Source organism: Perissodus microlepis, chromosome 14, assembly GCF_051167445.1.
Source record: "Perissodus microlepis isolate ML-2025 ecotype Zambia chromosome 14, ASM5116744v1, whole genome shotgun sequence".
NCBI lineage: Eukaryota > Metazoa > Chordata > Actinopteri > Cichliformes > Cichlidae > Perissodus > Perissodus microlepis.
Genome location: NC_140474.1, coordinates 25,494,042 through 25,513,414, shown reverse-complemented (window position 1 = coordinate 25,513,414; position 19,373 = coordinate 25,494,042). Strand labels below are relative to the sequence as shown.

Sequence of the window (19,373 nt, the reverse complement as noted above, 5' to 3'; positions counted from 1 at the left end):
CACTGACATCACCTGGCCTTTTACTTCTTCCTAGTTCTTTGTTTCTTCCTTAGAAAACATGCATTTTAAAACTCGAGTGTGTGAAATGTAGTGGCAATGCGTGGTTTTTATAGAGAGGGATTCCTTTGACTACTACCACAATTGTAAAGCTTTCAGAGGTCGGGGAATGTGGGGAATCAATACTTCACCTTGTGCACCCCTTGTTAAATTTGAAGCACTCATGCACCACTGTGTGGTTCCGGAGGCAAGAGCCTTAACCACTACACTATCTGTGGAGACGTGATACGAAGGTGGAAACAGGAATTCGACAGACAGACAGAATGATAGGGATGGCCTTTAGCTTACACAGGGTAATCCAGCTTTCTGTCAAATAATGGCGAGTCTGCTGGGCTATATAAGTTCAATCCTGGGATCACTATTTTTCATACGTCACTGAATGTTAGTGGCGATCAAAGATCAATCGATCGACTTCCTTTCATTATCTCATTCACGCTGAACTGAATGCTAAAACTACTCCAGTGCCTATTCCTTTCTGAGACATTTGGTAAATATCAATTCTAGTTGACATTTTCTTTGGAATGAGCCCTACTGCTTATCTTTGTCGAGCCATGAGAGGTAACTGCTAAGAGTCTTTTCGATACCGAGTCTTTTGCAATGCTGTACATTTTTGTCTTTAATTACTAAGGTAGACTCCTATCCATGTTCTTTATGTGTCCCAATAAAACATTTTAACTCTATCACAACTCAGCAGTGATGGCAACAGTCGAGGGTGTCATTTGAACTCTGTTTTATCTAACGCTCAAATGCAAACAAATTTCCAACCCATCTCAATATTTCACTCTTATAATCTCCAATCTCTTTTTTCATATCCAAAGACATTAGGATGCAGCTGCTTTCTCTCCGGCTGTACTCAGGGACATGTTTGATAACCATTAGATAGACCACAGAGGGTATTATCACATTCTCCCTAATATGTCTGGAGCTGATTACCATTAGAGGAAGGATCTGGCAGAGCCTTCCAAACCATCTGCTCCATCGATATGAAGTAGATTTTGGCAGGCAACAGACAGAGAGCAAGCATAAAGTCACACCCTGGCAAAAAAGGAAGACTGTGTTAACATTGCTATTGTCCTCCCAAGGTTTAGCAGCACATTACCAAAGTTGTTTGCACTCACATTAGGTCTCCAAAAGTCCATCAGAGGTCTTTCTGTTAGTAAGACTCTATGCAAATGTTCAATATTTCTTTTGCTAGCTATGTTAAGATGAAAATATACAGCGTGAAAGACACATTTAAGTAATGCTGAAAATGATGATTCTTTTTAGCAGATGTGCCAAAATTAAGCACAAAAAGAAAAAAAACACGAGTGGGTACATTTAGGAGGCATTATGAGAAATTTGGAATCTATTACACTGCAATCCAAGATGCAAATTTAATTTTAATAAATAGAAGTCATGCCAAAAGTTTTGTATTTCAAAAGAAGCTTTGAATATCTAATGCCCATTTCTAAAACTCATTTGAAATTAACTCACAAGGGTTAATGCATATATAAAACTTGGTAAATTAACTTCATATGCTATTAGATTTAAAGCTTTTTTTGAAACACAAAGATTTTGGCTATGCTAGCCTATATAATTTCTGAAGTAAAAAATGCATGCACATCACATACCAATGCAGCATTTTTCTTTACCCTATGCAGGACATTCAATATACTGACATAGACTACATGGAGGATAAAAAGGATTTCACCTATGACAAGGTGAAGTTTGCAGAACTTCCACAGTTTGCTGAATACCTCCATGAGAAGGGGCAGAAATATATCCTTATCCTGGTAAGAAATACTTTGCTGTTCACAAAATAATTTATGTAATGGACATGTTAACAAACATTACTACATGAACTTATTCTTGTATTACAAGCAAGTTTGTGATGTGAGCTCTGTATATAATGTGTGATGATACAATAATACAGTACACAATCTTTGTAACATCAGATACAACAAATAACAATTCAAAATCATGCCAATGGTGCTGTGTAATTGTTATGTATTTACTGATTTGTTTTCAACTTATATTATTTTGACAGGATCCAGCAATAGCCACCAGTAAGAGGGTTGGGGATGCTCCGTATGAGTCCTATGACCGTGGAACTGCGAAAAATGCTTGGGTCACTGAATCAGATGGAGTGACTCCTCTAATAGGAGAGGTGAGCCACATTTGTGCACAAACCTAATTTAAATAATTACATGCACACAACAAACAAGAGGAAACTCACTTAAAAAGAAAATTACTTAATTAACTTTGAAACTTCAACTGTGCTTTCAATCAAAATTAAACACAGGAATGAATGGGAACTATTTTCAAACAGTTTAGAGTCCGCTACTTTTAAGGCTTATGAAAATAGAGGTTATATATTAGCATATTCTTTCAGTTATCAAATTTGGCTTTTTAAGCTAAAGCCTTTCAAACCTTTCAGCTGCTTAAGCCAAAACATAAAAAAGCATAACAGATTTTGATTAAATCAGACAGTCAAACAGTTTGACTGGCATCCAAATGACTCATCATAGTCTGTTATTTATTTAACCTTGGGGGACTCATAAAGGGTTAACTAATAATAAAATTAACAAAACTATGTGAACTATAACTTTAAAAACTTTTATTTTACTATATAAACTTTTATGAACAATTTAAAACAGTTGTAAAAAATAAAGGACTTTATGCAGTCATGTGAAAAACTAAATATAAGCACCAGTAGATATACCAGTAGGGTTGTGTGTGGTATGGTTCCCACTATATAGATTCAGTCTGGTTTAATTCCTGAAAGGCATGCAATGATGCAAAATAATCGATACCTCCCCTAGAGGTAATGAATCTTTTTTGAAAGTGTAAGCAGTACAAATATCTTTACTTCATCTATAGTTTGTAGCTCTGTTGACTAGTAGCTCCTTCCTGCTACTTATCCTCTTAATTTCTATTGAAGCAATAATAGCACACATAGCTCTTTACAGGACTGTATATATTACTGACACAATCAGCTGATATTTGATGCAAGGTCACAGCTTTGTTCTCGTGGAAAATAATTTTCCATAGAACAATCATAGAACATAAATATATTCATTGAGAGATCCTTTTCCCCGCTGAGAACATTTTTTTAAAAAGAGAGTGGAAGTGCGGAGTAAAATGTCTTGCTCAATACTTTCTTTAGTGTTGCTTCTGATTATGCACATAGCGAGACCCTGCCCCACTGTTAATAGTTTTTTCATCCTGTTTATAACAGGTCAAACATATGCATTGATTCTGCATTAGTGCTTAATCTTAAAAAGTTCTGCATCACCACATCACACATTAGCCATGGGTCTGTGCGTGTGTGTGTGTAGGCCTGTGTGTGAATGTGTAATGGTGAGAAATACAGAGAAAGGTAGAAAGAAAAGACCCATAGTCCCTGCATTCATTTATGTGCATCCAGCTGTGTGGGTTAAAAAAACTTTTTTGTAATTTGTGGTTTGTTTCTGCACACAAGTGTGGCCATACTTGTGCAGTTTATTTACATATGCAGTTCTATGTATTCTCATTGTGAACATTCAAGTGTCTCTGCCAACAACCTCTGCTGTTGCTGCCTCTGTAATCAGGTAGGCACTGAAACAGACCTGGTATATATTCTGCTTTTAAAATAGATAATAATTGCTGAGAAATATGTAGATAAAAGCTTTTCCTGGTGGCACCCATGTTGGAGTGCCTGAGTAAAATCATAGCAGGACCTCATTCAAACAGGTGGACATTTCTGTTCATACCACAAAAGTAAAGATAGATGAGAGTTAAAATAAAGGGCAGTAGGGAGAGCTAAAAGAAACCTATGTGGATTTAAAGGGAGGTTTAACTGTTGACAGAAACATGCACAGAGAAAGGGGTATGTGCAGACAGTCAGAGAAACACAAATAATGGATTAGATGAAAATGTAAAGGGAAACAGACTGGCTGTCTTACTGTGGCATGGTGACAGAGACATGCACAGGAAGCAAAGAGACAGAAGAGACAAAATAGATAGGTTATCAGATACAGACAAAAAAGAAGGGGGTAGACGATATGCAATGTAGAAAGAGACTTTGGAAAGAAGGTAGGCAGAGGGACTGATAGCAGTAGAAGAGAAGAGAGACAGGTGGATAACAACTTCGAGAGACAGACTGACAGACAAAAGACCATAAAAAACAGTAAAAGAAACAGTGAGATATGCAGCTACAAATGACAGCACTTTACTTATCCTGTTGTCAGTATTAGTACGCAGCTGGAGATTACAAAATCTGGTCTTGAAGGAAGGAAGGGCTCAAAAAAAGATGCAAGGGAAAGCATCTGCAAGGGACTATCAATAAGCTTTGACCTTGGATTTCTGACCATCTGCCAAAAACATCTGCCTATAAATCTTTGTGTGTGTGTGTAGGTGTGTGTGTGTGTGTGTGTGTGTAGGTGTGGGTGTGTGGGGGTGTCTGTGTGTGTGTCTGCAAGCACATGAGCATACATAAGTATGATTCATGTCTTTGCTGAAAACTAGGTTGTAAAGTTATTGCCCATGGAAGTAAAGGTAAAAGATAGCTAGAGTGGAGCAACCTTGAGATTTAATATCTAGTGCGCTCTTCAAGAGTGTTCACATACAGAAATACAGCCACATACACACACACAAACATACACACACACACAAACGCACAAAAACTCCTCCTTTCTCAGTGGATTAATCATTTTTCTCAATACATGTCATTAAGGACGACTTCTAACACACAGTCACGTCTGGAGATTTCTATTGCATTATCGATTTCTCCTCTCCTTTCTACTCTTCCTCAACTCATTTGTCTCTTTATCCCTTTTCTCCTTAGCCATCTCTCTCTCATCAATCCCTCTTCTCCTGTATTTCATCTGTCCTCTATTTTCTGTCATTGCCACTTCCCTAAGCTGGTCCTGCAACATCTACATAGGAACATTTATATTTTTCTTGCAGAGCTCATAATTTTGACTGATCGTGCCCTGTTATGTTGATTGGTGATGTTGTGTTATGTTGATATAGATTATTTTGCAGACTAAATTGCTGCTTTGTTTCAGCCATGTTTCACATCCATATATGTTAAGTGCATAAAAAATGAGCACATAAATAAAAAAAAATTGTACTTACACCTACACAGAACTGACACAAAACTGTGAGTGATGTTAACTAATGTAGACTAGTCAAGGTTTTTTTTTTTCTCACATTCTCTCCCTCAAAGGTGTGGCCAGGAGAGGCTGTATTTCCAGATTACACCAGCCAAGCCTGCATAGATTGGTGGGTGGATGAGTATGAGCGATTCTACAGGGAGGTCAAACATGATGCACTGTGGATTGTAAGTCAGTTTTGAATACAGAAAACGGAGGTATGAATAGTTGTGTCCTGACCGAAAATTGTCAAAATGGCCAAGGGCCAAGAAAGAGCATTAATAATAAGAATTTTGTTAACTTAACAAACATGAAAAAAAAAAAAACTTCATAACCGTCTTTAAACAAAACAAAAGTCCTCTCACTGAAATCTACTATATGTCCTTGCAGGACATGAATGAGGTCTCTAATTTCAAGCAAGGATCAGCAAAGGGCTGTGCTTCAAACAACCTCAACTACCCTCCATTCATTCCAAGTAAGAGATGTTGTTTTTTACCTTCTGAGCCATGATCATGCTAATCATTTGACGTACTTAGCTGTTCTTATAGCTGTAAATTGTGGCTTTTAGAAGGAAAAAAAAAAAAGAAATCCAGAAAAAGCTGGGCAGTCATTTAAAATATAACTCAAGAAAATGCAAACTGAATATTATGCTACTAAAATACCAAAGAAGAGGCCCTGAACTATAGAAATTATATTTCAAGAAAGAGTAGAAAATAATTTACTATGGCAACTAAACTCTGCAGTTATAATTAATTATAATAATTTTTAATTAGTAATCTATTATTAGTAGTATTATTATTAATTAAGTTAATTATTTATTTATTTTGTGGCTACCTAATTCAAAAGGGGCACATGTCAGTAAAAGATGCAGGTTTTAATGATTTTCATTTTTTCCCCATTTTCTGCCTTTTCTGTGAAAACTAGTCATACTGGTATGCATTTAATACAAAGAAACAAAGGATACCATAGAAATGCAGGTCATCGCCCAAATATTTTACACAACTTGATAAATTAGCTACACTAGCACACATAATAATAGAAAAGCCCTTTATTGTCATTGTACATGCACAGTGTATCCTAGATGGTTTTCTAGAAAACTCATCTAGAATTGTAGATCCCTTAAGAAGAATTTTGAAAATGACTCTTCTGCCATGTCTTTTATTCTGACTGTGTCCCAGATAGGATGATCATAACTGGAAAAGGCACGCTCCCCTGATGCCATCCTTGTTATTGCCCTCCTCCTTAGTCATCTTCCTGCATTGCTCTCTTTTCTGTCATTTCCTCATTGCTCTGACATCCTATAGGAGTATACATCAATGTCTATCTCATTCTTTCTGTCCTTTTACTTCATCGCAACACCATCACTGTTTTTCGTATTCTCTTCATGCCTCCTCACCCCTTGTTCCAGCTCTTCACTCCTTTATCTTTTCTCTCCCTCAGACATTCTGGACAACTTGATGTACAGTAAGACTCTGTGTATGGATGCCAAGCAGTCTTGGGGAAACCATTATGATGTCCACAGTCTGTACGGCTACTCTATGGTGCTGGCTAGTGAAAAGTGAGTATATCAATAATCAATGACAGGAAGAGTTCAGGTTGTGCTACGAAGGCCAACTTTCTGCCACCCATTCAGTATATTGAGTCTCTGGGAAACTCAAAATACACTGTGAAAATAATGTAATATACATAATTTTCTAAATCAAGAGTTGTAGAATCAGATGTCACTGACCCATTGTGCTAAAGTCCAGAGCAGTTGACTTGACTTCAATGTGTTAAATCCGAAAACTTGTTTTAATGAGTCTAGCTTCCAGTGTGTTTGAATGAATTTCTCATTGGCGTCTGGCGCTGAAACAGTTTAATGGCCCATTATGTGCACAAACTTAGAAAGGAGTATTAAATATACTGTTGGTGCTGGCAATCTGTTGGGGAGGGATAAAAAGGTGCTTCACCATACGCAGGTTTATTATTATTAATGTTTTATACTTGCTAACCAGTTAGCATTGGTTCATCTTATTTCTTTATCTGAATGCTGTTGAAGGGCTCCAATTCCATTGTCTTGAACTACAGTAGTCCTTGTTCTCAGCAACCTTGCTGAATTTGGCATAGATGTTTATGAGCCATTTTTTGGCCTACTGCAATTTCTTATTACAGTGGCCTCTGAGCCCATTGCTGATCCTCCAGAGAGCAGAACAAGGCCTACCATCACTACCTGCAGTCCAAGGCAATGCAGTGGGAGTTCTTCGTAGAGACAAGATACTCAGCAGACAGAAAAACACTGGGGAAAATAAAATAAAGTTCCCTAGCCAGCCAGCATTTAAAGAACCAAGAGACTAGGGATGGGTACCGGTACTGACATAAACGGTAGTAACCAGACCGAAAAGCAGCGCACATTTCGGTGCTTTATTTCGGTGCTTTTTTTTCCTGAGATGTCACACACTTTGGATTCCAGCCAATCATTTTACCTTTGCGAGCGTAGTAGGCGGGCCCAGGTACGTACGTTCTTTTAGACCAGAGCTACAGATTAAAAATGCCCAAGGCGAAGCGGTCAGTCTGGCTGTACTTCACAGCAAAAGATGCAAACTCAGCAGCCTGCAACAAGTGCTTTAAGCTGATACTGTGCAAAGGAGGTAACACCTCGAATCTGATGAAACACCTGGCGACGCATAGCGTTTTTTTAAAAGCCGAGAAATGCACCGTATTTGATAGCTTGCTGCGAGACCTCACATCGAGCACATCTACTGCGGGTGTGGTGCCTGTTATCGGTCCCGGAGTTAGCAACATCCCCCAAAAACCCGAAGAGGAGAGTCCTGGCCCCTAGCCCTGCCAGTGTAGCAGAAATAATGATGGATGATGATGGCAGCAGCAGCCGTTCTTCTCTGGGTCAGTAGCTTAATGTTGTTCGTGTGTAATTTACGCTGAGTAGGCTAAGGTTATTAAATTAACGCATGTAAGGTGAACTAGCAAACACCGTAGTAGTTACATGCGGCTGTCTTCTTATTTAATGGCGGATACTCCCTTCACCCTGGCCAAAAAGGCTAAAATGACCAAAGAAAAAGTGGGAAACAGCTAAACATGAGAGGTTTTTGGACAAAGTTTGTGTTCTTCATTGTTTAAGCATCGGTTCGAGCACCGTTTAAGCACCGGCACCATTTCAAAAGTACCGGTTTGGTACTGGTATCGGATAAAACCTAAACGATACCCATCCCCACAAGAGACATGATTCAAAGTTACAGTTTGACAGGTTGGTTTAATACAATTTGTAGACCTAAGACAGCATTGTGGATCCAGAATAATGGTGAAGGAAACTGTATGGGCTCAAAATGTGGTCATAAATATTTTGTACTTATAAATCAGGATTTGTATGTGTAAAAAGAATTTGTGTGTGTGTAAAAAAGATTTGTATGTGTAAGAAAGATTTGTGTGTGTGTAAAAAAGATTTGTACGTGTAAGAAAGATTTGTGTGTGTGTAAAAAAGATTTGTATACGTAAAAAGAATTTGTGTGTGCGTAAAAAAGATTTGTGTGTGGACTTAGCCAAAAAAAAACCCTGGAAGTTACAAGTACGAATTTTTGCCCTATTTTTATTCCTTTCATCTGATTGGTCAATGTCATGTCAATCACAAATGTAACAATCCAATCAGAGAACAGATGGGTCTGGCTGTCGGAGGGGCACTTTTTTGAACTGCAGGTCCTTGAAGGGTAATACAGTTTGAAGCTGGAGGATCTCTATATAAATATCCAATAGCAGCTAGGTCCCCTAACTTTCAGCAGCTGTTGAAAGGATAAAGTTGTGGTATATCAGTGGTTAGAAATACCATTATTACTTTAGGATTAGTTTAACACAAAGTCAGGGCTGACCCGGGACCATTGCTGTGAGTCACAGTGCGCAGCATAAAAGTCCTTTCACATCGGACGCAGGATGTGCTGCTAATGCTAACTAAAAGCAAAGGATCCAGAATTTGTTGCGCTGGCTTCTGGGCTCTGTGGGTTTTTGCAGCAGCTCTACCTGTACTAGATGCTCCTTGTCGTTTCTATCTCTGACTTTATGTCCTCTACAAAAGTTTCTTTTTTTTTTTTTGCTAATTCATAACGAAGAAAGCTTTGTAACGAAGACTGTCATTTCCAAAACACTCCAAAATTCGTACTTGTAACTTGCAGGGTTTTTTTTGGCTAAGTCCACACACAAATCTTTTTTACGCACACACAAATTCTTTTTACACATACAAATCTTTTTTACACACACACAAATCTTTTTTACACATACAAAACTTTTTTATGCACACACAAATTCTTTTTACACACACAAATTAGTTTTACACATACAAAACTGATTTACAAGTACAAAATATTTATGACCACATTTTGAGCCCATACAACTGTTGCTGCTGATCTGTATCAGAAACCTAGATGTCAAATTTTCCTAACAATGCAGCCAGTAATATAAAGTAATATAAAACTGTAATATTCTTCTGCTAGTGTATCCTGACTCATCAGTGCATAAGCTTTAAGAGCTAACTTGAATGCCAATAAAAATCATTAACAAAAAAATCTCATAAAACCATTTTGCAGCCTTGCACGTGATACATTTTCCTCAGTTTGGCAAATGTTTTAGAACTTTTATTTAATGTTTAAACTCTGCTCATGTCAATTCTCCGAAGTTACATCATTACCCTCGTAACCACATTTACACTCGAAAGAAACAATCTGCCTATATATGGTAACACACACATACACAGACACAGCCCACTCAAGACCATGAAATACAAGCTCCCTGAAGTGAGCTTGCTGACTCACTGTTTTGGTATTAAAGCTAGCTCATCATTCTTTTGTCAGCTTTCCTACTCATTTCTTTTCTTCTTTCTTAGTCTACTAATTAAAATGTATTACTGGCAGGAGACACATTTTGTAAACATCATCAGGGCTTTATATTGTCATGGAGATTGATAATGCTTCGATTTTGTTTGAATAAAATATTAATGTGTAGTGGTAAATCAATTCTGGCTATGCTCCCTTGCATTATCTATCTTTCTCTCTGATCATTTGTGTTTGTGCATATGCATGTGATATCTGTTTCTCCCTTGTGCTCTCTCTGACTCTCTTTTTTGTCCCATTGTCCTTTTATCTTAATGACCCTGTATCTGCTTGTCTTCTTGTTGAATTCTCTGTCACAGAGCTCTGCAGCGTGTTTTTGGAGCAAACCGTACTCTGTTGCTGACCCGCTCCTCCTTTCCAGGTGTGGGAAAATATTCAGGTCACTGGCTGGGGGACAATGGTGCCAACTGGAATGACATAAAATGGGCTATCCCTGGCATGCTAGAGTTTGGCCTCTTTGGAATACCCTATGTGAGTAGCAAACATTCAGAGAAGGTCATGTAATGGTCATATCATTTTTAAAATAGCTAAAATCATTTGATAAGACAAATAAATATGACCATTCAAGTTTTTATTTTCACTTCAGCAAAGCATTGAAGAATGTGTATGTATATGATATATATATATATATATATATATATATATATATATATATATATATATATATATATATATATATATATATATATATATATATATATATATATATATATATATATATATATATATATATATAATTTGTACTCTACAGAAAGCTCCAGAACCAGTCATAGAACTTAATCTGTTTGTTAGCATGTGTTTCTGGCATTTGGATGGTTCTCTCTTTTGCTTTTTTTAAAGAAGATTTAGTTGTCATTGGGATGTATGCTCTGACATAATTTCAAACAGCAGACAAGAAGAAGTGTGTCTTGAATAAGATCCATTAAAATGTCTGCACCAACAGCAGTTTTCTTTCCTGGAACAACACCACGTTCAGAAAACACACTCCTAGCCAGTAACCGAGTGGACCTTGTACTTGCTTGTGTGTATCGCTAGTGTGCAGATTTCAAACAGCAGTAAGAAAACGACAGGGAGTCCAGTGCACATGCAAACACACACATGCACACGCCTCCAGCTGTGCACAGCAGGTAGTCATATATACATGCCAACTTCTCCTGCTGGGACTGTGTCAAGCAGATTTTGGGTTCCTCAGTAGACACACGCTCACACGAACGCAGAGAGAAAGACGGAGAGAAAGCAGGAGAAATAGGATTTGGATCGATTCCCTCCCATTGAGGCTGTTGTAAAATGTGGCCGGTAGTAAACAATAGAAAGCAAACAGTCTCTGCAGACTGGCCTTTGACTGAAGTCTCTTTCTTGGACTCCATGAAAGCAATTAATGTAAATAAAGATTACAACCCACATCTACTGTTTGCCAGTAAATCCTCACTAAATGGAGCCAACATGAAGAGAGGCATTTTAGAAGATAAATATAAAGGCAGTTATCACACTGGTGCTACAAGAGATTTGTTAACCTTACAGTTGGACCATTTTTTAACCAGGCCATAATGAAACATTAGTAATCTAGAGATCTTTTGTTTTCAAGTTCAAGTTTTCTCAGAGTTTGTCAAATGTTATTCCAGTTTGATTTTTCCGATATAACAATATTAGGATGTTGTTAGAATTGAACCTGTAGGTTCTGGCTAAATGTCATTGTAAATGTTTTTCAGATTGGAGCTGACATCTGCGGTTTCTTTGATGACTCCACTGAGGAGTTGTGTCGTCGCTGGATGCAGGTCGGGGCTTTCTACCCCTTCAGTCGGAACCACAACGCTGAGGGGTACAAGGTACTCCCAGATTTATTATATTAGATTGTCAATCTATATATTACAACTTTGCTGTTTGGTGTAAAGTACTGCAGGGTATACACATTATTCCATAACATTGTATAGGTGCTATGAAATCCGAGCAGTTAAAAACTTTTTGTAGCCGTGGAGATTATCACCTCACTGGTGCAAGTACAGCTGAATCTGTGTTTAACACTGAGGATGCAAGCTACTGAAAAACACAACATTTGAGTCTGAAATAAAATATTACTCACAATCTCAATGGTGCAATGAAATTTAAAGGAACTGATATTGATATACATAAAGTTATTGTAATATGGTGGATTCTCCACATCAGCTGCAGTATTGCACTGACTGCCTTTCTTAACTTTCTGACTGGACAATTGCTCTTTAAGAAGAGTCAGTATTCATTTTCAGTGACAATGATTTTCAACAGGTGGTAATATTAACAGAGTAAAAATTATGTTTATATTTAACAAGCAGGCTAAAACGTTAAATGTCACAGGTCAGATCAGTGGCTTAATGTCACTGAGAAACACAGGGAAGGCGCCTGCTGAGCCTAGAAGAGTGCTTATATTTCCACTGAGCTATTTATATAGATGAACACAAATGGCTTATGCGAAAAATCATTCTACACTATTGAATCGCATGAAAACTGATGCTCCCACAACATTTTCCGTTTGGGGTGGGGGTTGGTGATAGTACTTGCTTGAAGACAGGGACACGATGATGATGAATCTGATGTACAATTTCCACTAAACAAGACGGCTAAAGTGTGACCTTTGCTTTGCCCTAATCATGGCGCTCATCACATCCCATACAGATAGTCCAAACACACACACAGACACAAATGAGTTTTCATCAGACTGTCAGAGTTGCTGGAAGCATAAATGATTAGCCAGATGAGAGGACCACGGCCTGTAAGCAGCTAATCACCCTCACACTTACCACACTTACCACTGTCATCAAATTAACATCATACCTCTGTTTCTTTCTCTCACTTTTTCATTTATTTTTTTCTTTTGCTCTTTGTCTTTATAAACTGTACTTTTAGATTGCTCCAATGTAAAGGTAATTTTGTGGTTATTCATTATGATTAAGGTTAATGTGTATTTGCTCATGGTAATTTTCCACTTTCTCATTCCTCCTCTTTACTGCTTTATCGTCACTCACTTCCTTTAATTTCAGTGATTTTCTTTCCTTCTTTTGCTCAAGCATATTCACTCCTTTGCCATCTTATCTCGTTCCCATTGTTTTTCAGTAACTAATGGACAAATATGTGTTTTATTTTCTCTATTATTTCTTGTTCATTAACACCATCCCTTTACTCCATCTTTCTATCTCCAGCCTCAGGATCCAGCTGTATATGGTGCTGACTCAGCACTGGTCCGGAGTTCAAAACATTACCTGAACATACGTTATACACTTCTGCCTTACCTCTACACGCTATTCTACAAAGCCCACACTGCAGGAGAGACTGTTGTACGTCCTGTTCTGCACGAGTAAGTCCCATCTACTATTGAGTTAAGTCATTATGCTACCAATTCAAACAGAGACACAAACAAACTGCAGTTGCTTCAACTCACCTGTGGACATACCTCACAAATACCTATTCCTAACCACCAAAACCTTAAATCTTCCAAAAGTATTTCTCATGTACTTCATACTGTGTATTGCTGGAGACCTCAGTAAGTGCAGTGCTAAATCGGGGCGTTCTGAGGAGTGGTTGTCTTTTCATCTCAGCTAGGTCACTTTGGCATCATCTGACAGATCACAGATGATGTTACACTGCTGTGACCTCCTAATGACCAGATCACACAACATAGTTGATAAATCAACCTCCAACGATGGTGACATCCATATTTGTTGATGTCCCTGTGATCCCTGTGACAGTGGGCACTGTGCTAGTTGCATACAAGCAAAGTAATTTATTCAATAATAGGGCATTTGTCTTGGTCACTACCATCATTCTGATGCCACAGAGGAGTGTGACATTATCATCTGCAAGGTCATAGGTGATGTCACAGTACCTCTGAAGGTGTTATCTAGGAGCAAAGAGAAGACTAGCATCATGTTGTTTGGATAACTCCCTGGTTATCCAAACAACCTGATGCTACTATACCGTAACTCTGTCCACAAATACTCCCACCAAGACGGAAATAGACAGTATAAACAACTGTCAAGGCAGGCAAAAACAAAAATTCCTTGATTTCCTTTTTTTCCTAAAGAAAGAAAATGAGCAATTTTACATAGTGAAAAGCTCTGTTCCAAGTGCCTGAAAGCTAGTAGCTGAAACCTGGCAACCCTGGCCTATAAACTAAAAAGTGATGTCACTGGCAATGAATGAAAGGACAACATGCCAACAGAAACTAAGACGTTGGCAAGACAGCAATTCCAAATCGAGTGAATACACTCCTGTTTGAGTGGTTTTATTTTTAAAAGCACAAGAAAAATTAAATGTTTTGGCAATCAGACAACTAGCAAAACACATGATAAACAGATAGCGAGAAGCACAAGGACCGTGTTGCAGTACAACTGTTCATCCCTTTCACCATTCAAAAAGACACCAAGGGCATTAACAAAACATAATGGCATCCAAGTGACAAGTTGCAAAGTATATGCATGACTCTACGAGTCAAAGGAGCTTGCAAAGAAAAGCGTCTGGACTTCTTTAAGTTTACTTGAAGACGTTTCACCTCTCATCCGAGAAGCTTCTTCAGTTCTAAGGTCAAATGGTGGAGAGTCCCAGATATAAACCTAGTGGGAGTATCCCCCCACAGAGGGACAAAAGGACCCCCTGATGATCTTCTAATCGCCTGAGCCAAGGTGTGAAACTGGGTGTGGGTCCCAATCAGCCAGGGTTTCGGGTGTGTTCATTGTGAAACCTGGCCCCACCTTATCATGCAAATTCCTGAGGTCAGATGGCCCAGGATGTGAGTGGGCGTTAAGGCGTCTGGGAAGGGATCTCAAAACTGGATTATAGATGGCAGAGAGTTGGTGTCGTAAACCCCCGCCTCTGTTCAAAGATGGTCGCTCACAGTGGACATAGATGGCTTCTTTCACTCCTCTTTCAAACCATCTGTCCTCTCTGTCCAAAATGTGAACATTGGCATCCTCGAAAGAGTGTCCTTTATCCTTAAGATGCAGATGGACTGCTGAGTCTTGTCCTGTGGAGGTGGCTCTTCTGTGTTGTGCCATGCGCTTGTGAAGTGGCTGTTTGGTCTCTCCAATGTAGAGGTCTGGGCATTCCTCGCTGCACTGTACAGCATACACCACATTGTTAAGTCTGTGTTTTGGCGTTTTGTCTTTCGGGTGAACCAGTTTTTGTCTGAGCATGTTGCTGGGTCTGAAATGCACCGGGATGTCATGCTTGGAGAAAACTCTCCTAAGTTTTTCTGATACACCGGCTACATAGGGGATGACAATGTTGTTGCGTCTGTCCTTCTTATCCTCCCTCGTTGGTGTCTGGTCTTCTTTTCTGTGCCTCTTTGCTGACTTTAAGAACGCCCATTTAGGATAGCCGCACGTTTTGAGTGCTTCCTTTACATGTGTGTGTTCCTTCTTTTTTCCTTCAGGCTTAGAGGGAACATGTTCTGCCCGGTGGTGTAGGGTCCTAATTACTCCAAGTTTGTGTTCCAAAGGGTGATGGGAGTCAAAGAGGAGGTACTGGTCCGTGTGTGTGGGCTTCCGGTAAACTTCGATGTTGAGTTTGCCGTTCTCTTCAATGTGCACAGCGCAGTCCAGGAAAGGCAAACAGTTGTCCTTTGTGTCTTCCCTGGTGAACTTGATGTTTTTATCCACAGCGTTAATGTGCGCAGTGAAGGATTCCACTTCTTGTGTCTTGATTTTGACCCAGGTGTCGTCCACATATCTGTACCAGTGGCTGGGTACTCTTCCTTTGAAAGAGCCAAGAGCCTTCCTTTCCACTTCCTCCATGTAAAGGTTGGCTACAATAGGTGACACGGGGGAGCCCATGGCACAGCCATGTTTTTGTCTGTAAAAGCCTTCGTTGTATTTGAAATATGTAGTGGTGAGGCAGAGGTCTAACAGTGTGCAAATCTGATCGGGTGTGAAGTTGGTCCTGTCCTCCAAGGAGCTGTCTTCTTGTAGTCGTTTTCTGACAGTCTCCACGGCCTCCGTGGTGGGTATGCAAGTGAAGAGAGAGACTACATCAAAGGACACCATGGTTTCATCTGGATCCAGGGTAAGTTTCTGGACCTTGTCGGTGAAGTCGGTGGAGTTCTTGATGTGGTGTGGGGTGTTCCCCACAAGAGGAGCAAGGATGGTAGCAAGGTGTTTAGCAATGTTATAAGTGGCTGAGTTTATGCTACTGACTATGGGTCTGAGTGGGACAGCTTCCTTGTGGATTTTAGGAAGTCCGTAGATGCAGGGTATGGCATCCCCTGGGTAAAGGCGGTGATATGTAAGGCAGTCAATAATTTTGTCCTTTTCAAAGTCTTGAAGGCAAACTATAACTTTCTTTTTGTAGCTGCTTGTGGGGTCTCGCTTTAAGGCTTCGTAGGTATTGTTGTCACTGAGGAGAGTAGTGATCTTTGTATGGTAATCTGTAGTGTTTAGGACCACGGTGCATCTTCCCTTATCAGCTGGTAAAACAGTGATGTTGTGGTCTTTGCTCAGGGAAGCGACGGCCTTCTTTTCCTGTATTGTGAGGTTGAATGGAGGGACTTTGGCACTGGAGAGCGTGGCTGAGACTTTCATCCTGATTTGCTCTGCTTCTGTCTGTGATAATTTATTAATCCGTATGGCAGATTCTGTGGCTGTGATGAGGTCCACTATGGGCAACTGTTGTGGAGAAATGGCAAAATTGAGTCCTTTGGCTAATACTCTCTTTTCAGGTTCAGTGAGAATCCTGTCTGAAAAGTTCTTAACCCATTTCTCCTGACTGACTTCAGGTGTGTTTTCTTCTCTGGGTTGTGTAGGTTCAGGATGAGGAGTGTGTGTTTTTGAAAGCAAGGTGTGAAATTTCCTGCGTTGTCTTTCTTTTCCTTTAGAGTGTTGGGCCCGCTGAGCCTTGTCCACAAACTTGTAAACCTCTTCTAAGATTGGAGAGGGTAGAAGGATTTCCAGTTCCTGCAGGGTCTGGCTGATCTTGATCTGGAGGGCATCTATGGTGAAATGGGGGTTTACGACACCAACTCTCTGCCATCTATAATCCAGTTTTGAGATCCCTTCCCAGACGCCTTAACGCCCACTCACATCCTGGGCCATCTGACCTCAGGAATTCGCATGATAAGGTGGGGCCAGGTTTCACAATGAACACACCCGAAACTCTGGCTGATTGGGACCCACACCCAGTTTCACACCTTGGCTCAGGCGATTAGAAGATCATCAGGGGGTCCTTTTGTCCCTCTGTGGGGGGATACTCCCACTAGGTTTATATCTGGGACTCTCCACCATTTGACCTTAGAACTGAAGAAGCTTCTCGGATGAGAGGTGAAACGTCTTCAAGTAAACTTAAAGAAGTCCAGACGCTTTTCTTTGCAAGCTCCTTTGACTACGATGACCTGGATGACTGAGAACCTTCACAGACATGACTCTACGAGCTACTTGTAGAGTTCAACAGCAAGAAACCGACTGGAGATTAGTAGCCACACAGCTTAAATGAGCCAGCCGGGGTAAAACATGGAAAATGTGATCTAGTAAGACATGAACTAATAAATTAGAAAAATCAAAGGGTGAACATTAATTTAATGTTAATATAAAGTTTAGAATTGTAACAAAGCATAGACATCCTAAAGCTTTTCTAAAACATAAACGGGAAAATAAAATGTACAGGCTGTAGTTTAATTACATTTTGGCTGGACACAGCATAATAACAAAGATGCCTAATTTAATATATATTCTTCCTTGCCCAAGGTTCTATTCTGACAGCGAAACCTGGACAGTAGATCGCCAGTTCCTCTGGGGAAAATACCTGCTCATCACACCTGTATTGGATCCAGTAAGCTAAAACACACAGAGAGAGACATATCAGAAACAGAATACATATACATATGAAGATACTTTGGTCAAAATGACATCATACACATTACTTAAAGAAATGTACATAGAAAATGGAGAAACATGTCTTGCAGCTGAACAGCTACTCACTCACACAGTCACACACACGCACACAGCATGACCTCCACTGGGAAAACATGACATGGGATTTTCTTTGTTGCCCTCCCCTACTCTCATCCCTCTTTCTTCTCTCTTCCATATCCTCCCTCTTTTCTCTGAGCTCTAATGAGAGCACTGACCTCATTACGAGCAGATTAGAAGTGTAGATAGAGTGTGTACTCTTGTGTTTGTTTCAGTGTGTGTGTGTCTGTGCGCTTGGGTTTTGGTGTGTGTGTGTGTGTGTGCATGCGTGCAGCTGCCTGCATATGTAAATGTGTGTGCCTGTAGGCACATATGTATGTGTGCATATGCAGTGATTGCGGTCATGTCAAAGTGGCCTGAATAATAAGCAATTTAGTGCGGCCTCTCGTGAATTACAGAATAGTGGAAAGCGAATTGGATTCATTGTTGGGCTGAGGATGAAGTAACTTCAATCAGTGTAATTGTGAAAAAGTTTCTAATACAAGAAGTGTGTGTGTGTGTGTGGGGGGGGGCTTTGTGATGCTTTAGAGTTTACGTCTTACAGAGTATAGGGAAAGGAAAGGAAGAAGCATGAGGCAACTGTGCAGGATGTTATTTTTGTGAACCAAGACAAATGCACCTATTTGGGATGCCTTCACAGCCAGAGACACAATTCAACTGCTGTTGTGCAGTTGGAAACAGGATAGGATAAAAAGACATCCATTATCAGTGGGTGTGTTGGGGCATCAATTATGACTCACTGCTCATTTCCCTTCTCTTTAAAAGCAATGTGCTTTCCATCAAAGTGCCCTGATAATTGAACAGAGAGAAATGTTTAGAAGTCCTCCAAGGAGGGGAAAATATGACCTTGCTTGTGATGGTGAAGACATGCCCTTGAATAAATTTACAGTAGGTAAAGTTATTCAGGAGTTGGATTAAACATTTGCTTTACAATGCTGTCTTTGCCTGTAGGTGGCATTGGGAAGAACTGCAGGCTTACTTTGGGTAAATAGGGTCATCTTCCAGAGCCTGACCTATAGAGGTCATGCGTTTAAATGTACACTCTATACCCAAACGTATTTGCTTATCTGGCTTCACACGTATATGAATTTCAGTGACGTCGCATCTTAATCCATAGGGTTTAATATGATGTCAGCCCACCCTTTGCAGCTATAACAGCTTCAACTCTTCTGGGGGGGGGGCTTTCCACAAGGTTTGAGAGCTTACTATTATTCCAGAAGAGCATTTGGGAGGTCAGACACTGATGTTGGAGGCCTGGTTCACAGTCTGTGCTCTAATTCATCCCAAAGGTCTTCTATTAGGTTGAGGTCAGGACTCTGTGGAGACCAGTCAAGATCTTCGACACCAAACCTGCTCATCTATGTCTTTATGGACCTTGCTTTGTGCAATGGTGAGCAGTCATG

The 19,373-nt window shown here is 39.7% G+C and overlaps 1 protein-coding gene across 1 annotated transcript in view; it reads left to right on the top strand.

Annotated features, from left to right (window-relative positions):
• The window catches only part of si (sucrase-isomaltase), a 59,855-nt gene that overhangs the window by 10,107 nt on the left and 30,375 nt on the right, over positions 1–19,373 (top strand). Inside the window, exons 10-18 of the mRNA XM_084951189.1 lie at positions 1,698–1,829; positions 2,084–2,203; positions 5,246–5,359; positions 5,562–5,646; positions 6,612–6,729; positions 10,342–10,513; positions 11,752–11,868; positions 13,216–13,370; positions 17,746–17,830. Coding sequence (XP_084807315.1) covers positions 1,698–1,829; positions 2,084–2,203; positions 5,246–5,359; positions 5,562–5,646; positions 6,612–6,729; positions 10,342–10,513; positions 11,752–11,868; positions 13,216–13,370; positions 17,746–17,830 — 1,098 coding nt within the window. The remainder of the gene's footprint in view (positions 1–1,697; positions 1,830–2,083; positions 2,204–5,245; positions 5,360–5,561; positions 5,647–6,611; positions 6,730–10,341; positions 10,514–11,751; positions 11,869–13,215; positions 13,371–17,745; positions 17,831–19,373) is intronic.